Source organism: Meles meles, chromosome 3 (genome assembly GCF_922984935.1).
Source record: "Meles meles chromosome 3, mMelMel3.1 paternal haplotype, whole genome shotgun sequence".
NCBI classification, from domain to species: domain Eukaryota; kingdom Metazoa; phylum Chordata; class Mammalia; order Carnivora; family Mustelidae; genus Meles; species Meles meles.
The window spans coordinates 132,707,724-132,729,430 of NC_060068.1; the positions used below are offsets into that span (position 1 = coordinate 132,707,724).

The following is a 21,707-nucleotide window of genomic DNA, read 5'->3' on the forward strand; positions in this document are numbered from 1 at the left end:
CTGGGCCCCTTCCCTAGCTTGGTTTACCCTTGCAGAATCTCTATGTTGCTCAGATTCTCCATTTGCTCATTAGTGAAGTCCACTGTAATGTTTGTGAAGGCCTTTTATTGTAAACTGCAAAGCCATGCCTTGGCCTCACTCACTACTTTATTCCCAATACCTAATATTGTCCCTAGACAAAAGGTACAATAAACATTTGTCAAGGGGCACCTGGGTGGCTTAGTGGGTTAAGCCACTGCCTTCGGCTTGGATCATGATCTCAGGGTCCTGGGATTGAGCCCCACATAGGACTCTCTGCTCAGCGGGAAGCCTACTTCCCCCTGCCTCTCTGCCTACTTGTGATCTCTGTCACATAGATAAATAAAATCTTAAAAAAAATTTGTCAAATAGTAGAGCTTCTTGTCAAAGAAGAAAAGGCTATGGTGAGTGCTGTGCAGTGTGTAAACCTGGCGATTCACAGACCTGTACCTCTGGGGCTAGTAATACATTATATGTTTACAAAAAAAAATTTAAAGAAAAAGAAGAAGAAAAGACCTCTCTCAGGCCAAATACTGTAACAATGACTTTTCTTGTAGGACTATTCAGAGCAATGTTAAATGTATTCAATTATGTACAAACGGGGAGACTTTAGAGCCATTCGTGTAACACCCTTTTCATTGTCATGCAGCAGTTAGACCAGGAATAAAGACATCTCATGATCTCTCTCCTTTCAGGTGATGGAGCAAATGACGTAAGCATGATTCAAGCTGCTGATATTGGAATTGGGATATCTGGACAGGAAGGCATGCAGGTATTGTTCCCCTCAATTATTCTCATTTCTTCCCTCTCTCTGACTCTTTTTGGAGAGTTATGGAATCCCCTCACAGTGTTGGAGGATCTTCTCCCCAAGAGCTTTGCAGAATTATCATCTGAGAGTCACAGGGCTTCCATGCCTATACATAACCTCCATCACTATATCCTTTGCTGCCCAGTCCTTCTGATACAGAGGAAAATTGAAGGATGCTTAGCCTTTTTTGGGGGAGGGGGGTGCAAAAAAAGGTGGTTTTATTAAGGCATGGGGAAGGACCCACGGGCAGAAAGAGCTGCACCAAGGTCATGGGGAGTGGCCCGTTATATACTTTAAAGTTGGGAGGGAGTTATGGATAGCATAAGTCCCTAGGGAACTCTGGAAGTAAGGTTTCCAGGACCTTGAGGGGGCTTAGCTTTTTTACAGTCAGCAATACCTGTATTCTAAAGCCTCCCTGAATGGGAGGGCTAAGCTTTCTACTGACTCCGTTCTTCCTCTCTGTAACTTTATCCACATCCAAGAGTGCAGTGCCCTCCATGAGCAGTGACAGATATAAGGACATTTGAAAACATTTTTCAATTGCCATTTTAGTCTTGATGGCTAGATTGACCTATAAATTGTAAGGTACACTTACTAAGTCAAAATTCAGCTTGGGACAAGGATACTAGCTTGAGCTACTAACATTTCCCACTAAAACAGACCCCACTTTGTGGTTTTGAACCATTAACCATTGTACCGCTAGTACAGACAGGAGGCATTGCCTCAATTTGTTGGTGAGGATGAAGAACACAGTTATCTTTTGAGTATCTTCCATAAGCCAGCACTGTACTAGGCACCTTGCATTTATTATTTCAATTGATTTGAACAATCACATCCCTGTGTGTTAGGAATTATTATTCCTTTTTTTTTTTCCTAGATGAAACTGATGCTGGGAAAGGTTAAACAGCCTGACCGAGACTTATACCAGGGTCCATAACCAGGCACTTCCAAACCTCATACTCGTGTATTATTTGTTTTAGGAGTTCAGGTCTGTGATTCATCAGTTTTACACAATTCACAGCACTCACCATAGCACATACCCTCCCCCATGTCCATCACCCAGCCACCCTATCCCTTCCACTACCTCCCTCCCCTCCAGCAACCCTCAGTTTGTTTCCTGAGATTAAGTCTCTTATGGTTTGTCTCCCTCTCTGGTTTCATGTTGTTTCATTTTTCCCTCTCTTCCCCTATGATCCTCTGTCTTGTTTCTCAAATTCCTCACATCAGTGAGATCATATGATAATTGTCTTTCTCCAATTGACTTATTTCGATTAGGGTAATACCCTCTAGTTCCATCCATGTCATTGCAAATGGCAAGATTTCGGGGGTTTTAATGGCTGCATAGTATTCCATTATATGTATATACACCACATCTTTATCCATCTGTTGATGGACATCTAGACTCTTTCCATAGTTTCATACCTCATACTCTTAAGAGTACCTTGAACTATGTCCTGTTCTGAATAATCCCAAGGGCAGAAGACACAGTTCAGCTCCATGTAAAGGAATAGCTCTCCCGCCATCAGCTCCACGCTCTTCCGCAGGAGGCAACCAGGGCGTTGAGAGGTGTGAGGCTTTTCTGCATGGACGCCGCTACTTTCCGGTTAGCCGTCGCATCTCTAGCATGGTGCTAACACATTTTAGGCCACAGTTAATGTTTATCAGATAAAAGGAGGGAGATGAAAGGCCAGACTAGACCACTAATTCTTTACAAGCTGCCTTTCTTGGATTCTAGTGAGGTTTGGATTTTTCAGAAGAAAGGAGGGGGATGTCCAGTTCCAAAGAGCCACCCTAGGTTCCACTTAATGACAAAGAGTCTTTTTGGCCCTACCAGGTATGGACCTAGAACAAAGCAGAGCCCTCAAGGGGGACTCTTTGGTTCACTGGTGGCCATGGATAGAAGCTGATGTCTCTGTTCTGCCCTCTCAGGCTGTTATGGCCAGCGACTTTGCCATATCTCGCTTCAGACACCTCAAGAAGCTGCTGCTTGTGCACGGCCACTGGTGTTACTCACGCCTGGCCAGGATGGTGGTGTACTACTTCTACAAGAACGTGGTGAGTAGCCCTATGGGAACCTCTCGCGCAGGCCTTAATAGGCCCTGCCAGGGGACACGTTCCTACCACAGTGGTAAGACAAACAAGCTCAGCATAAGGGAGGGAGTCAGGCCGACCTAGATTTTGAATCCTGAAACGTTCCTACTAGCTCTGTGAACTTGAGCGGTATAACTCACTTCTCTGGGTCTCAATTTCTTCTTTTGTGACATTATTGTAAGTGTTAGCAACACTGTATGGAAAGCACCTGGTACAAAGAAAGCAGCATGAGTGGTTACAAGCATGGACTTTTGAGTCGAACATATTTGTTTCAAGTCTAGGCTCTTTTATTTGGTAATGGCCTTATACCTTATTTTTACTATCTGTAAAATGGGAATGATAATAGTACCTTTCTCCTATATTTACTAGAAGGATTAAAGGAGAGCTTGTATATAAAGTGATAGGCACATGGTAATCACCCTATAGAGTCAGCCATTATTTTTATTATTGCTATTGCCATTGCTCTTAGTTGGGCTCCATAAATGAGATTTACTTTCTGACTACAAGAAAAAAGGACTTGAAGAATAATTAGCCTGACACATATCTTAAATTTTCTTTCCAGACAGAGCCACCCCAATGCAAGCGCTATATCCCACGCCTTGGGAGAGTACAGGTTTAAGACTAGAGTCCCTGGGGCGCCTGGGTGGCTCAGTGGGTTAAAGCCTCTGCTTTCGGCTCGGGTCATGATCCCAGGGTTCTGGGATCGAGCCCCGCATCAGGCTCTCTGCTCCGCGGGGAGCCTGCTTCCTCCTCTCTCTCTGACTGTCTCCCTGCCTACTTGTGATTTCTGTCTGTCAAATAAATAAATAAAATCTTTAAAAAAAAATTAAAAAAAAAAAAAGACTAGAGTCCCTGATACATAGTATCATTTCAGCTTCCCCAGCCTTCTCAGCAGGGAATGCACTGAGGTCAGGACATTAAATAAAACGCCTCATGGCAAAAATGTTTGGATTGAGAGATCATCTGGGTTTTAGTATTGCCTAACTCTAGCATACTTTGTGAACTTGGAAGTTACTTAACCTCTCTGAGCCTTGGTTTCCTCATCAATAATATGGAGACCCTAGGACTCCCTCTGTCCCTAGAAGTATTATCAAGAGACTTCAGTGTCAGAGCTCAGGAAAGCATGTGGCACTATACAATCATAGGAAGGTAACGTTGTTTCTCCTAAAAAATACATTTCTGTCTTGTTGATAAGAGCCCAAAGCAGGCACACCCTAACTGAGGCATTAAAACTTTCAGAGGCTCTTATTTGAAAAGCCCTTGACTAACAATGGGTATTGGAAGAAGCCAGAATGTTGCTGTACTAACGGAGGGAACAAGGGGCCTGAGTTTTCATTACCTAGTTCAAGGACCTTTGAATAATCCCCAAGAGTCTCCAAATAGAATCCCATTCCTGTTTGCATAAGGGAAAAGGGAGGATTAAGAGTTGAGTGATGAGTAGAGTGATGTCAGAGAAAGGCATTAGCCAAGTAGCAGCTGCAAAATTGCATTTTGTCCCCTTGTTCCATTCTCCCAGTCCTGATTTAGGCACTGTCACAGTTGCCCTCCCTCAAGAGTAAGCATTTTTGTGCAAAGTTCAATGTATATGTAAATAAAAAGCATGACAAAAAATGATGTAAATTCGATAAACTGTATGGTAATATTCAGCCAGTCTATGCAAACAAGTCACTCTATTTAACTTGAAACTCACTCTGGGCATGAAAGACTGTTTACTTAGAATTCAAAATGCCCGTTTAATTTTTTTTTTCTTGCCTCCAAAGGAGCTGTTCTTTGAATAAGTACAACCTCTTCTCCGCATTAAATTTGTGAAATAGAAAAGGAAATGTTTCCAGCCAGCCATGCTTTCAAAGCTTAAATGGTATTTATTTCCAGCCTGATGCCGTGCTCGAAATTGTGATACTGATGCCGCATTATCTCCCCATTGCAATTAGAGGGTGGAGAACTATGACTTCCACATCCGAAACCAATTTCAGAGGGGATTAAAACCCTGCCTGCTCTGAAATTTGAACAATGAATTAATTACTGCACTGTAGCTTCTTGGGAGGAAAATGCAGGCCCCCTTCTCAGTGATGCCGTCATCAGGTTCTGGGCGCCCCCTCCATAGGGCAGATATTCCAGCGGATGGAAGCGGAAGCAAGCAAGGTCCTAACAGGGCCTGCAGAGGAAGAAAATACTTCAATGTTAAACTCCAGGATATTGTTGGGACAATGGAACAATGACTGATTTCATTTATGCAAATCATTATTGAACATCTCTGTCCCTGCCTCCTGAAGCTGACAGTCTAAATCAGGGCTCAGTGAGCTTGTTCTGCAAAGGGCCAGGTAAGAAAGACTTCAGCTTTGCAGGCCTCATAGTCCATGTTACCTACTCCCGATCTGACCTACTCAACTCTGCTGCGGCAACATGAAAGCAAACTGTAGACCACATGCAAATGAATCGATGTGGCTGTGTCCCAGCAATACCTGATTTATGGCTGGATTTGGCCTGTAGGAAGCGGTTTGTCATCTCCTGGGCTCCATAAATCTTACTTCTCAAAATGTGGTTTCTGGACCAGAAGCATTAGCATCACCTAGATGCTAGTTAGAAATGCAGGTCCTTAGAACTGCATCCCAGGACTACTATCTCAGAATGTCACTTTTAGTAAGATCCCCCGCTAATTTGTATGCACCTTAAAGATTAAAAGTACTACTATAGGAAAAGAAGTATTACTATACTAAAAGAACAGAAAAAATACTTTACAATATTTTCTTAGGCACATCTCCCTCAAAGAAGGTCAAGGTGCTAAGGACATATCACCAGGAGATTCTTGACCTAATCAGTTAGAAAGAAAGTAACATTTAAGCTAGGACGAAAAAGAAGAGCTAGAACTATGAATTTGCCAGTTTCCTTGCAAGAAGGAGAGTCTTGACAACCTGAGTCTTTATAAAAAATATTTTAGGCGGTTTATAATTTTTGTATCATATACTGTATCTAATTCCAAAAAAAGAGATGAAAGTGACTTATAGTAAAAACAGAGGCAATAGAGAAGTAAGAAGGGAAATTTATAAGAGTATGGAGCAGAATTACAGAAAGGAAACAAGTCAGTTGTACCAGGAACCTGGGTTAAGATGCTAATTATTAAATGTCTGGTTAAAACAAGCAGACCAGTTCTCCAGGAGGAACACTCTCTCTTTGCATCAATTTGTCAAGCAAACCTTTAGAAGGTCACACACAAAAACCTTCAAGAAACTGACTTCTGTGGCATTTTTGTTGGAAATGAAAATTAACCTCCATATGGTAACTTTTTCTAACAACCCTTGATAAATCAGTATTAAATTATAATTCGGTAGAAATGGTTCTATGGAAAAACGGGCCAATGATATCCAAGCAGTGTTCTCTCCCTTTGACTAGGGATTAAAACCCTTTGATACTGCCCATGGGTGAAGTGCAAGGCCAGGAGCTCAGTAAATGCTAGTTTTCCAACACCCAGGTCCCCAGAGTTCTCCACGCCACTCTTGATTGCTGTAGTGTCCTTGGTACTTAGCACAGCTGGTTAATGTTTGGCATAGCATCACTAGCATTAATATCCACCAACATCTATAGGGAACCAACCACATACCAGGTGCTGTCCTGGTATGTATGTTTATGTATGTATGTAACTCTAAGAGCTATGTATAATATTGGGGTTAAGACCAAAAATATGTGCTAGAACCAGACTGGGTTCAAATCCCAGCCCCAATCTGCTACTTAACAGCAATGTGGCATTGAGTAACTTACTTCAGATCTGTGTCTCAGTTTTTTCACCTGTAAAAGGGGGATACTACCTAACTCACAGGGTTACTATGTGCATAAATGAGTTAATATGTGTGAGGTACCTAGGAAATGCTTCATCAGCTCTGTGGGGGTAGGGACAGTTATTATTCATCTATAGATGTGGTAGCTGAAAGCCAGAGGGGTTACCCAGATCACACAGCTAAGTACATCACAGAATCAGGATGGGACCTAGTTCTACGGTACTCCAAAATCCCCAGACTGAATGTCCTCACCGCCATGGCATTCAGTGTCTCCCAGAGGTCCAAGCACCCTGTTCTCCAGCAGTTGCCAAATTCTTTGTGTGTTTTCTGCTGTCCAAGCATCTCTAGCACCGTGTCTCAACATAAATTGTTCAAGAAATATCATGTGGTATCACACTTGACCGGAGAGCTTCAGACAGCCTCCAACACCAGCCAGTCACTGCTCTCTCCCTCCTTTAGCTTAGACTATGACTGGAGCTTGGGTGAAAACTGGGTCAAGCATCATAGAATCTACCATAAACTTGTACAACTTGAAAGCCGCAATTTGGAGAGGAAAGATTGAGGCTTGGAGTCAGAAAGACCAGATCTACATTGCAAATATCAGATGATGGCCTACAGCTGGCAAACTTGCTGCCTTGCTCTCTTGGCCCCCATGGCGGGAACTGCCAATCACAGCATTCTGTGTTCAGTACTTTCTCCCACTTGTAGCACTTTAGGATGGATCCACCTGGCCTCTCATGGTGTAGGATAAACGACTCTAGACATTAGTGCTGGAGACTGAGCTGCAGTCTCAAATCTTGAATTGGTTTAACAAGAGCATCCACTTCCCCCATCATGTTTATGAGGATGGACTCTAGAGCCAGATCATCTGAGCTTGAACTCCAATCTGTTACTTAACAGCTGTCTACTGCCAAAGCAAGGACTCTGAGGCTCAGTTTCCTCAACTGTAAAATGAGAGTAGTGATAACTGCCTCATGGGGCTATTAGGTGGCTCAGGGTCAGAACAGAGTTTAGCAAATAGTAAGTGCTTTGGGTGTTTGTGTTGCTATTAGTATCCTCATCTGTAAGATGGCCTCACTTCCAGCTCTGGCATCCTAGGCTTCTACAACTTCAAGTCACAGTTCCAACCCCAGGTGGCCAAGGGTATTTGGTACAGTCACTTACCTATGTGAGCTGCTCAGTCTACCTATGTGTAAGGGAGATAAGAGTTACTGTCTTGCCCATCTTGCTGGGGAGGGAGAAGTAAGGCAAGGTTCTCAAAGGGGAAAAAAAAAGTGAGAGAGAGAGGTCAAAGCCTCATACAGCTGCTGAATGCTAATATCAAGGGGACTTCAGTATTTCAAGTTCCTCTTAAGCCGACCATGTCAAGTGCCCAAGTGTTGTTGTTGATCTCAAAACTCTAAGTCTGCCCATAGTATATTTCAAACCTACTGGCAGCACAGCAAACAGATTGGGCCTTCTCACTCCTTCTGACAGAAAGATGAAAGGTCCAGGATATCTCAGGGCACTAGGATCTCTTTCAGAGCCAAGAAACATCCCACAGGTCACCTGAGCAGAAAAGCCGAAGGATAGAGCTCCTAAGCGAGAATCTCCATTAGCATTGTTTCTGTATAAACCAACAGGAGATTAAGAAAGTTTGGGGGTAGTCAAAGAGAAAGAGCTTTGAAAACTCGGATGCTGGTTGTGTGACTTTCTAGCTCTGAACTTGAACAAGAGGTAAGTGAGTCTGAAAACCTCAGATTCCTTGTCAGTCGAGTAGGGCTAATAACATCATCAAGGTATAACATTAATATAATATGTACTATTTTTATTAGCAATAAGCTTTCAAGAGTCTTGGGACAAATTAGGTCTGTTGCACACCTAATGCACTAGATACTAAAATAGTATAATATATATCACACACCTGGCACGAATAGAAGCTTCAGCAATGATCATTGGTGTTCCTAGAATTAACATGTCCATGTTATTAAAATTCTAGGGAACCTCTCCAAAACAACATTGGCCCAGCAGTTAGAACATGAACATTCTAGTTTGTACACAAAACTGCTGAATGATTTCTTGTAATACATTTCACCTTTCTGTGCCTCAGTCACACAGAGCTGAGAATTTCTAGTCCTAACTCTGGGAGCAGCAGTTTACGTGACCATCTTGGTCAGGTTACCAAAGCATATCACAGTGTGGTAGGCTGTACTAGTGACCCGGCCCATCTCAGGGTGGGGTGCTTTTGAGTGGGAAACAGTTTTAGAAAGCATAAAGAAACAGGGAGCAGATTTCTTACTTACCCTTCTGAGTTGCATGACCATTAGGAAAATAGTGTAAGGAAAACCTCATGCAATTCTCTTCCCATCAGGCTTCCTGCCCATAGTCCAGTCTTTCTATGATTCCTTCCCCAGGAGCACCCCCTTCTTTTTCCACACTGCTAATCATAAAAACTACCTTATCCCATGACAGGTCTAGGTTACGACTGTTCCTGTGTGAAAGATGGCAAGGAGATGTTCAGAAACGTTAAGCAATTTGCTCCAGGTGACACAGCTAGTAAGTGACAGACCTGGAAATTCCAAACCAACATTTTCTGCCTCCACAACCTGTGCTGTTAACCAGCAGTGTACTTACCTTAACAAGGTGGTGTAGTTCCCTTCAGGTCCTAACGCACATTCATGGGAGTTGCAGCGGCAGCTGCTACTCTAAGGATTAGTTACCTCTGATCCCTACACAACTCTGCATGTCACAAATGAGAAAACAGAAGCTCCAAGTCAGCGTGGTGACTTGCCAGAGGCTCCTAAGCAGCCGTTGGTGACCACCGCCCATGGGTCCTCCCTCACAAGGCCACACTTTCTGCCTGCAGTGCTACGTCAACCTGCTCTTCTGGTACCAGTTTTTCTGTGGTTTCTCTGGCTCCACCATGATCGATTACTGGCAGATGATATTCTTCAATCTCTTCTTCACGTCCTTGCCTCCTCTCGTCTTCGGAGTCCTCGATAAAGACATCTCTGCAGAAACACTCCTGGCGTTGCCTGAGCTGTACAAGAGTGGCCAAAACTCTGAGGTAAGATGGAGAGGCCCCAGCTCCTCCCTGCTGGTGTCAGAGAGGGAGCACTGACCTGGGGTCGGGGGCCTTGCACTCCCGTCACCACTCTGCCTCTTTCCTCCCATGTGGCCCACTCCTCATTGCTGGCCTGTTTCTCATTTGCTGTGGAGGGTGATAGATCAGACCAGTGGGTTTCTAGGAAACCATCAGGATAGTTTCCTAGAAGGCAGAAAGAGGTCACACTGACACCCTGAATGGTTTGGAGAAGTCAGACCACAGACACTCCAGGTGGTCCGATTTGCACAGACACAGCCCAGAGATTGGATGGAAGAGACAGACAGGGAAACTGACTGCCTTGAAGGAAGAGTTCTGGGAAGAGGGGCATTAAATGCATGAGAATACCTCTGGGCCCGGGAGAAAGGTGTTTGAGAGCTAGTAATATTTTGTGGACAGCCAACAAAGAACCAAGCCCAGTCCTAACCCAAAAATGGTAGGAGAGCAACAGAGCTACCCTAGCACAGCAGGCGAGAGAGACACAGTGATAGCACACGTACACCCAGAGCTCCTCTGATTTTTCCCCTCCCGCTGATGTGCTAGATGTATAATGTATTCCTTGGGTATCTAACAGTAAGAGAAGTTAATACAACAAAAACAAACTGAGAACAGTTTCGCTTTTCAAGGGAAGGCAGGAAGAGGGAAGCACAAAATGAGAACACTTGTCTCTGAAGCCACTGAGCCCTGTCTGTTGAGAACCTGTGATCCTGGGCTGGGATGGAGAACTCCCTTTCAGATGTTATGTAGAAATCTTAGAATCTCTAAACTTACCAAGTGTGTATTAACACTAGTGATGTGCTGATGAATGGTAGTTATTAATACCTGAGCACTTCCTGGGGACTAAAGCACAACTGCATTGAGATGTCTCAGAACCTAAGGAGAGAGTTGATGTTGTTTTTACCCTTTTTGTGGAAGCAGCAGCAGTTATCAAAGCAGTTGAGTGACTTTCACAAGGTCATACAGTTAGTGGCACAGCTAGGACTTGATCTAAGGTCTGTCACCCCCAGGTCTCTACTCTAATTTTTCCATCCTATTGCCTCTAAGAACACTGTAAATACCATACTGTCTGTCCAGGTAGCACAAGAAAGTTGCTTACAAAGAATGGAGGCTCACTTTGGTGGTAGTTGATGTGTTTTTTCCTGGCAGTGCTACAACCCGATGACTTTCTGGATTTCCATAGTGGATGCATTCTACCAGAGCCTTGTCTGTTTCTTCATTCCTTACCTGGTAAGTTCTATAATCCCATTCTAACTATACAAATCACAGAGTGGAACTGGTCCTGTTAATATGAAATACTGCAGCACAGAGGCCCCATCTGCAGACTACATCCAATGCAGTATTTGAAAAATCAGACTGCTTTACCAAAACATCTCAATTGTTGCTGGCTTTTGAGAAACTGGAAGCTACCATTACACTGAGTCATTTTCCCCACATGGCAAAAACCCAGAATTGACTCACCTACCTGGTAGATGGGGTGTATGTTCTCCAGTTTGCCATAGTCTCTACCACTCCCTTTTGTCTTATACCTAGCCTTCTACACTCCTTTACCATTCCTTACTTGAACACTGAAGGTATTTGAATTTACAATCGTTGATTTATATTTAGATTTGTGATTCCAGGGTCAGGGCAGCATGCATTCAGGCAGTAAGTTCTGATAATAACGGATGTTACATCATCTGAAATAAAAGCAAGAGATACCAGCCCCATCTCAATATGGTTCCCAGTTTAAAGAGTGGGAATTTAGATAGTCAAGCATAGCTGTATTTCTCCTGGATAGGGTACCAGAAGGTAGGGTAAGTGCATTCTTTTGAAGTTAGTGACAAGACAGGTCAAGGAGACAGTCATTTTGTGCTTCATTTGAATTTCCGATTTTATAATACTTTCTTTCTCTGGGACTCTGCTTGCCTTTCTTGGTTATTTTTTGTCCCTACTCTGTGCTCAACCCACCTACCTTCTAGGTCTATTTGAACTTTTCATCCTCAAGTTCTCACCTTTGTCTGGCCTGCCTTTCCTCTCTTTTCAAGAGTTAAACTCCTCTTATTATGGTCTCAGCTGATCATCTTCTCTTCTGTACCCCCAGGGTATTTTGTATACCTTGTACCATTGTATCCTTTATCCCCTTAATTGTACCACATTTTCCCTGCCTAGTAGACAATAACCTCCTTGAAGGTAGACACAGAAGTATCTTAAGCATTTGTCATTGTGCCTGCTGGTTCAGTCACTCCACAATGTTCTGGAATACCCATCGTGGATTCTGCCACAAATGTGTTTCCAAAGAATTTAGCCATATTAACTCACTCCTCATCTTGTCTGTTCCTTGGGCCCGTTCCCCATGGATGACAGCTGCATATCTTCTCTTCATTCCTTCCCCTCCCATGACACCCACCTTGAATCCCAGGGCACATCTAATAGTGCTTGTTTTTTCCTTCTCTGCAGACCTACAAGGATTCTGATATTGATGTCTTTACCTTTGGGACACCCATCAATACCATCTCCCTCACCACAATTCTCTTGCACCAGGCAATGGAAATGAAGACTTGGGTAAGCACCTCAGAACCTCTCTGACCTAAAATATTTGAGTTGTTTTACTCTGTATCATTGATCCACTCAAGAAGTCAAGCAGAGAAAGAATTATCATATAGTTTCACTCATATGTGGAACATAAGGGCCATAGGGGAAGGGAGAGAAAACTGAATGGGAAGAAATCAGACAGGGAGAAAAACCTGGACTCTGGGGGACAAACTGGGGGATACAGAAGGGAGCAGGAGTGAGGTAACTGGGTGATAGGTATTAAGGAGGGCACATGTGGTGATGAGCACTGGGTGTTACACACAACGAAGGAACTGTTGAACACTACATCAAAAACTACTGATGTACTATATGCTGGCTAATTGAACATAATAATAAAAAAATAACTACTGAACTCCTGTGTCCCACTTGAACAGGGAGGAGCCAGGTATAAAAGATAAAGTGCCAGGGCACCTGGGTGGCTCAGTGGGTTAAGCCTCTGCCTTCAGCTCAGGTCATGGTCTCAGGGTCCTGGGATCGAGCCCCACATTGGGCTCTCTGCTCAGCAGGGAGCCTGCTTCCCCCCCTCTCTCTGCCTGTCTCTCTGCCTACTTGTGATCTCTGTCTGTCAAATAAATAAAGAAATAAAATCTTTAAAAAAAGAAAAAAAATAAAGTGCCTAACCTCAATTTGCTTATCATCTATCCAGGATTACGAAAATTAGACCTATAAAACCATGAGACAATTCATTGCAAAAATTAGGTATTTGGGGTTAAAAACTTTTAGGGTATTTTTGGAGATGAGGAAAACAGTAGCCTGACTGGACTTAAGGCTGTGTTAGGGAAGCATATGCTCTCCATTTAATTTCAGGGTAAAAGATTAGAAGGCTACGTTCATGTGAGCACACCTCAAGCATGTCCAAATATCACATCTCAGTATCCAAAAAGGTAATGCAAGCTTTTTCATTAAATTCTTATAGTCAGTGATAATTATAAAAACAAAGAGCTTAAAATCATATAGCAGGTACCTATTTATATGATTTTTAATGTATCATCTTATCTAACATCCCAGAGCACTCTGTAGGTTTTGGGGGGTAGTGGTTAGTCTTATACAGTGCTGTAATTATTCCTCAACAAGTTTAAGGTACACGAGATAATCACTTGATATACACTTATTGTAAAGTAATGGATATCAATTCAATTAGATCAGCCTGTACGACGTGAGAGCTAGTAGGAGTTACCCAAGGAAACTTCCAGATCACAGACACCCTGTGTTCCAATTCATGCCAAAGACAAACAGAACAAAGTGATAAAACCAAAAAGGTATAGTCAAGCTTAAGCACAGGATAAATTTCTTAAAGAAGCACCAGCAAAAATAAAAAAAAGAAGAAGAAGAAGCACCAGCAACAGAAGAGGCTGAAGAACAGTGAGGCAGAGGAGGGAGAGGTACTGGCCTGGCTGAAACTAAAGGCTTTCCAGAATCCAGGACAAGAAACTGACTGTGGCAGTGGGGAGTCTGGTTCCTATGGGATAAGGAAGATTGGAGCCCTGTTTACTGCTAGGTTCAAGGTCTTGACTAGAGTTGCCCACTCAAGAAAGCAAGCTAAAGAAAAGTTGACAAGGACATGCTATTTGGAATTCCAGTTTTATCAGAAGCCATGAGGAAGGGAGGTAAGAGTCAAAGACGATTTTAATACTGGGAACTGAACCAAGCTGAGGAAACATAGAACTCTTCAAAATGAACAATTTTGTCACTGAAATTAAGGATTTATTTTGTGGGATACACTCTAGATCAGACTCTGACAAATAGTAAACTACCAGATTGAAGATAGGATTAGGAAATCACTGGAATGCCACCAAATACGATAAAGTAATTCAAAGAAATAATGGCTAGAATCAATGGCTCCAGCATCCGCATAAGAGAGAGGTCATAGAAGAAGAAAAAATGGTAGAGAAGCAGTATCTGAAGAGATAATAACAGAAAATTAAAATAAATCTGAACATATCACTTGGATATATCATAGTGAAACTGTATAGCATACAAGAGACAATCTTAAAGTTGACCAGAGGCTCTGGACAACTTACTTGAGAAGGAATAGCCATTAAACTGACAAACAATAGAAGCTAGAAAACAATGGAATAATTATCTTCAAAGACCTGAGGGGAAATAACAAACAGTTACACATCACTTAGAACCAGGGCAAAATCAATGACATTTTCAGATAAACAGACATTGTAAGGTTTGCTACTCCTAAAGAAGAAACATATGTCTGTAAGAACATAAAAGCCAAACTATAAGAAACAACAACATGGTAAGAAAAGATTGTTCAATAGGCAATTTATGCTAAAATCTCCATCATTAATAGGAGAATAGAAATATGTATTTAACTATCAATTTTTCCATAAAAGTCCATATTTATTTAGTGTGTCTCAAAACTTAAGGTCTCTTAATACTTGAAAATGTATCTTCCAAACTTAAGGTTTAGCCATAAAGAAATGGAAAGAAATAAGAGGGAAATAGGAAACTATCAATTCTGCATGATGTAGGAAAGATAAGAAGTTAAGAGCAAAGAAAAATGATAGCCCCCCCAAAAAACCCACAAAATAAGATGTTCAGAAGAAATCCAAATGTATCAGTACTCATAATAAATGTTAATGGATTTAATCACCTATTAAAAGCAAAAATTATCAAATTGGATTTTTTTGTCCAGCAGACATAAGGACAAGTAGACAAATTCACAATTGTAGTATGAGATTTATATACAACCCTATCAGAAACAGATAAAATAGAAAGAATATAAAAGCCTGAAATTATCACATTTGATCTAATGTAGTTGGTAAGCATGCATCTTTTCAAAAACACACAGACCATGTACCAAAAACTGAAGGACCAAATTCTAAATTCTTACAGGAATTTGAAAGAATCATAATCATCTTTTCTGACAATGCATTTAAATTAAAAGCAAACAATAAAAAGATAGTCAAACAAACCTAACATGCTTGGAAGTTTCAAAATGTACTTCTAAATAACCCATGAGGTCTAGAGTAAATCATGATGGAAACTATTGCTGAATGACTATAAAAATACCATATATGCAGACTTGTGGGATGAAGCTAATACTTTTATTATTAAAAAACAAAAAGATAAAAAACAAGAATTTGATTCAAGGAACTTAATAGAAAGGATCAATAAAACCAAAACTGAGTTCTTCAAAACCCTAATAAAAACTAATCTCTGTTACTCAGCCTTAAAAAAAGAATGAAATCCTGCCATTTGCAGCAACAGGGATAGGATCTAGGGAGTATATGCTAAGCGAAGTCAGTCAGTCAAAGAAAGACAAATACCACACTCGTTCGGAATTTAAGAAACAAAGCGAATAAGCAAAAGGAAAGGCAAACAAAGAAATAGACTCTTAACTGTAGGGAACAAATTGATGGTTACCGGAGGGGACGTGCTTGAGGGATGGGTTAAATAGCTGATGGGAATTAAGGAGAGCACTTGTGATGAGCACTGGGTGTTGTCTGGACTTGGTGCATCCCTGTATCACACACCTGAAACTAATATTGTACTGTATGCTAACTGAAATTTTAACTAAAAAAACTAATCTATGGCAAACCTGATCCAAGAGAAGACACCAAAAAGACCACAAAAATATGAGAATGACTGGTAATTATAGATAAAATTTTTAGGTATTTTTTGAAAATTTAAAACAAGTTGGTAATTTCTTTAAATATAAAATTTACCAGAACATAACCAAGGTCATTTAGCAAACCTGAATAAATCAGTCACATTAAAGAAATTGGCTAAAATAATCCTGATACCAAAATAGGCGCAGAAAGTTCAAAGAAAGAAAATTATAGACCAATCTGACTAAATGAACAGAGATATAAAAATTCTAAATAAATTATTGACAAATTAACTCAGAATATGTGAAAGCTGAGAAAGCCCAACCAAGGAACTTTCATATCCTGGTAGTAGACCAGGAACTATAAGCTGATGTCACCACTCTAGAGAGCAGTTTGAGAATAGCTGGAGGTTGGGGTGCCTGGGTGGCTCAGTGGGTTAAAGCCTCTTCCTTCAGTTCAGGTCATGATCTCGGAGGCCTGGGATGGAGCCCCATATCAGGCTCTCTACTCTGCTGGAAGCCTGCTTCCTCCTCTCTCTGCCTGCTTGTGATCTCTGTCTGTCAAATAAATATATAAAATCTTAAAAAAAAAATAGCTGGAGGAGTTTAAGTACTCACCTGCTAGGACACAATTCCACTTTTAAGTATGATGCACCCTGGAAATACTCTTACATGTGTATATACAGAGATGTCTTCAAAAATGCTTATTATAGTATTGTTCCTAATAGCAGGAGGAAAAAAAAAAAAAAGGAAAAAGCCTAAATGTTCATCAACAGGAAAATAAATTATGGCATATTCATATAATAGAACAGTTAAAATAAATAACCACAGCCAGATCTATCAACAAAGATGGCATTCCAAAGCATTAGGTCTAGGGAAAAAAGTTAAAGATGCATTCATAAACATGTATGTAAAAATATGCATAAGAATGGTGAACCACTGAATTTACATTCAAGACTGAAAAGAAAACATTTGCAAGGGAATCATGGGTACTTTAATTGTATATGTTAAATTTCTTTAATGAAAACTGGAGGAAATATGACATATTTAAACTTGATAAAGCTGGATGTTGGGTGTATGAGGTACTATCTGTATGCTTGAAATATTTTACAATTTAATTACATTTAAATAAAAGAAAACTAGCTCAAGACATTTTCCAAGAGGAATTCTACTATCTACCACCCTCTTAACCACTAGATTTTTTTAGCCCTTCAAAAGGCCCTGAAAAGTACAATCAGGCCTCGACTGTGTATCACATGGGTGAGGAACTAAAGATTCTGTATCTTGGGGCTCCTGGGTGGCTCAGTGGGTTAAAGCCTCTCCCTTCGGCTTGGGTCATGATCCCAGGGTCCTGGGATTGAGCCCCACATTGGGCTCTCTGCTCCGCAGGGAGCCTGCTTCCTCCTCTCTCTCTGCCTGCCTCTCTGCCTACTTGTGATTTCTCTCTGTCAAATAAATAAAATATTTTAAAAAAAATTAAAAAAAGGTTCTGTATCTTGATTGCTCAGCCCACCTTCTCACAGCACCACATCCATCTGCTTTCAAAGAGAGGACATTTTCCTTTCACTCCTTTCACTTTAAATTTTTGAAAATTTAAAACAAGTTGGTAATTTCTTTAAATATAAAATTTACCAGAACATAACCAAGGTCATTTAGCAAACCTGAATAAATCAGTCACCCGCCCAATGCATTTCTAGACCAGCTAAACCAGTAGTTACTTGTAATTTCCGGTGCTCTTGGAAAAGGAGTCAGTTACTAAAATCATTATGAGAAAGTGTATTTCCCTTTTGAAAGTACTTGAAGCCAAACACTCTCTTTCCTGGGTAGAAATTTAACATGAATTTTAGTAACTGTCAGTTTTCACTGACATGATATTCAACTATAATAATGACTTGTCTGCTTTAAAAGAGGATAGAATTAAAATATGCAGTAGCAATAAGATTTAAAGTCAGGAGGGAGGTAAACAGAGTTAAAGTGCTCTAAAGCCCTTGTGTGATTCAGGAGTAGGGAAAAGTAGTTACATACTTTAGACTATGGTAAGTTAAGATTACTTATTATCATTTATTGAGTAATCAATGAAAGAACAGAAATGGAGTACACAGCTTTCAAACCAGTAAAGGGAGAAAATGAAATTGTACAAAATAATCAAGTTTAAAAGAAAATAAGAATGGGTAAAAGAACACAAAACAGGACAAAATAAGATTGGACAACAGGACATACTATTGCTTTGAACACGAATAAACTGCCAACCACATGTGGAAAAAATGGATTCCTCACACCAAACAGGATTTTATTTATCTAACATTTGAAAAACAGAGTATATAGGCAGTGAAACTACAAAGGATGGCTGGTAAGTATCACCAAATTCAAGGGTGAGACAGAATCTTTAGGGGTTCTTTGAGTAAGTATGTTCAAATTCCAGGTGATAGCAATATGGGTGTTTGCTTCTAATGCTCCATTAAACTGCATGGTTTTTTTTAAATTTTTTATGTCTGTGTGTTACATTCCCCCCTCAAAAAAAGTTTAAAAACAAACAAAATTTGTGCCATGATTTCACTGCCCCCTGATCTAAGCTATAGTTTCAACAGTGTTTACTTTTCCTTTCCTTCCACAGACCATTATCCACGGGCTTGTTCTTATAGGCAGCTTCCTGATGTATTTTGTGGTATCCCTTGTTTACAATGCTACCTGCGTCATCTGCAACAGTCCCACCAATCCCTACTGGGTGATGGAAGGCCAGCTCTCAGACCCCACTTTCTACCTCGTCTGTTTCCTCACACCGGTCATGGCTCTTCTCCCAAGGTTTGAGCACAGGGATTGTTTTCTTCCTAGAACCACAAATGTCCCCTCTTAATAAGCTATTTTCATAAGCCAAGAGTCAGGAGTTTGACTCCTGCTGGGAACCTTGAGGCTACTGTTTCAAAAACAGGATATTAGATCGAAGAGAATAATGAATTAGAAGGCAAATAAGAGGGACTGTGATCCCAGGTCAGCCAGAGAGTAGCAAAGTCACCAACTGGCATGGCCTCAGTTGTGACATCTATAAAATGATAATTCCTGCCCTACCGCCTTACAAATTTTGTTGTGTATAAGGGACCGTTTTGAGAAGTTCTGTGGTCCTTTACTAGCCCAGGAGTCTCATAACTCTAATAACTATAGGGACAGACACACAACTGCAACAAACCAGGTGTCGTACAGACATGGGGAGAAAGATCTTCTCAGCTTCTCCCTATCATTGTCACCACAAAAGATCAAGTCTCAGCATTCCAGAGCTTTAGGCTTCTTTCAGAAATTCAAATTTTGCATAAAATAGCCAATTTTTTAAAGTAATTCAAAATATTACACATAAAAAAATGTGTATTAGCCAATTCCAGCCCAAAGACTATTTCTAACATTTCTGGACTAAACCTGCATTTTACTTTTCCAGAAGAATAACAACAACAATGCCTTGCATTTCCTTGAAGCTCATTCTTGCCACACACTATCTAGCATTTTGTTTTGCTTTTGCCATCAACTAGTTGTTAGGCAGAGCTATAGTTCTAGTACCACTTGCTCATGAGACAGCTAAGTCCCAGGATGCACCCTAATGTGTCCATAAGTCTACCAAAAACCACAGTGGGAACTGGATTCTCCCAATTTCATGGCCAGTGTTCTGTTCTGCAGCCCATACTTGAGTTAGAACAGTCAATGAACTTGAATATGTACATGTGTGCAGGACTTAGCCCCTCTCCATCCTTAAGATCTCACCACTCTGAACACTGAAATTCAGCCACCTTATCCTCATAAACTGTAGTAAACAGACAATCTCAACATTGTGCAGAACTTTCTCTAATCCAAAATTAGAGAGCCATAGCCAGTCATACTTCCTTTAATAAATGTGGCAGCTTGCTTACCTAGGTTGGTCGCCATTTCCTTGTCCTACGCCAGCTCAGAACCTTGATCTCTGATGCACCTCTGATGCAAAGTTGAAGGCTGAAGATACCTAGATGGAAACACAAGGTCTCCTCACCTTCTTGCTCTTATTCATGCTGTTCCTTCTATTTGGAATACATTTTCTATTACCAAACCTCCTCATCTTTTGACATTTTAGGCATGGCCAATTCCAACCCTTCTATGATTTCACCTACCTTCAAGTGGAAATACATTCCCCTCTCTTGCCTGTTCCCATCACCTGAGTGTGTCTCTGTCACTGCTTATAGCCATTTGTTATAAATCGTCTATCTCTGTCTGACCATTAATTTCTGGACAGAAGGTATCCTCCTTATCATTATATAACCAATACTTAGCACAGTTCCTGTCACATAGGCTTCATTCTGAGACAAATGAGCAATCCAGGTTAGAAAAGAAAGGGGAATAAGAGAGGACACTTTTTCTAAAAGAAACCTGCAATCCAACAGACAATTCCAATAGAACTGTGACCATAATACAGGGGAAGTGACAAGTTTTGAAAAAGGGCCTTGAGTGAAGAACAGGAAGCAATTAAGAACAAGTACAAGCCTCGGAGAATGTATTGCCCACCCCACCCCTTCTTCGGCCCAACCCCTTGGGAGAGACCATTAAGAATGTGGGCTCACTGGAAAGGGGCATCAAAATGTGGGTTAAGTACTTTTGTTCACACTTTTGGATTAAACATAGGTATGATCACCACAAGCCAAGGACTGAGCTCCCCTGTTGCATATCATATTTAGGGTATGGAAGGAAAGTCATCAGCCTATATTCTTTGTCTTACCCTTGGGTGGGAAACACAGAGAGCCAAAACCAATCAGGTTGCTGGGATATTTGAAAAGTATCAAGGCTGTTGACACCTGTTTTGAAAAGACATGCCTTCAACATCAGAGCTTGTTATAACAGATAAGGGACAAGTTAGGAAAAAGTTAACAAATATTTGCTTGCTAATTAACATTGCACATAAGTTACATCTCTGTTCTTTATCATCATTCTCTAAGAAAAGCAGATATTTCCTCTGATAAAGATTATTTTAATAGTTCCAAGGACTATAGACTCATAACCTTGGAAAAATAAATGTTTCATATAGAAACCTACAAGAAAGAATATTTGCCACAGAAAACTACTCATTCACTTAAAGTTGTAAGCTATATTTATCATAATGGAGATTGATTTCACACGCCAATCTTGTGATAATTAGCCCACTAGCTGTGACCTCACTTATCTTGGTCTAATTAATTCAAGCAGTATAAAAGAAATGTACAGATTCTCTTAAACTAGGAACATGTAAATCATTTTACAGATAAAACAAAAGAAACTACTGCACTAAGTTTACAACACAAAGCAGTGTCTTAATTAGCTATAAGGGAGGATAACCATCCTTGAACACTCTTTCCTTGGCTTCAGTAACACAGCACTCTGTTGGTCTTTCTCCAACTTCTTTGCTTCCTTTGCTGGTTCATGTTCTTGACATAGTGGATGTCTAGCCTTGGTCATAGGTTCTTCTGTCTTCTAACTTTATATTGTCTCCATAGACATAGCAACCACTATTGTGAAGTTAAATATCATTTTTAATAGATGAATCTCCAATATAAGTTCCTAGTCCAGACTCTCTTCTGAATTCCAGATATATCTTTCTAGCTACCTATCATCACCACCATGAGGCACATTTACTCTGAGGAAACAGAGACATCTGTAATTTAATTCATGACCCATCCTCTATCAGCACCACCATCAAAGAACCAGGTCTCTTCCAGAGTTCTCTCCATCAAATGCTTCCCACTTAGGACCAGGACAGAACAAACTCCTGGGAGTTATCCTTAATACCACCTATCACCTCATATCTGACTTGTCAGA

General features: G+C 40.8%; 1 protein-coding gene across 4 annotated transcripts in view; it reads left to right on the plus strand.

The window, feature by feature from the left end:
• The window catches only part of ATP10B (ATPase phospholipid transporting 10B (putative)), a 100,306-nt gene that overhangs the window by 73,776 nt on the left and 4,823 nt on the right, over nucleotides 1-21,707 (plus strand). For 3 of the 4 annotated variants that reach the window (XM_045999267.1, XM_045999268.1, XM_045999270.1), the window contains 6 exons: nucleotides 714-790; nucleotides 2,756-2,881; nucleotides 9,536-9,736; nucleotides 10,919-10,999; nucleotides 12,209-12,313; nucleotides 18,520-18,707. In XM_045999267.1, the coding sequence (XP_045855223.1) occupies nucleotides 714-790; nucleotides 2,756-2,881; nucleotides 9,536-9,736; nucleotides 10,919-10,999; nucleotides 12,209-12,313; nucleotides 18,520-18,707 (778 nt within the window). The remainder of the gene's footprint in view (nucleotides 1-713; nucleotides 791-2,755; nucleotides 2,882-9,535; nucleotides 9,737-10,918; nucleotides 11,000-12,208; nucleotides 12,314-18,519; nucleotides 18,708-21,707) is intronic. The other variant, XM_045999269.1, reaches the window with a different exon arrangement.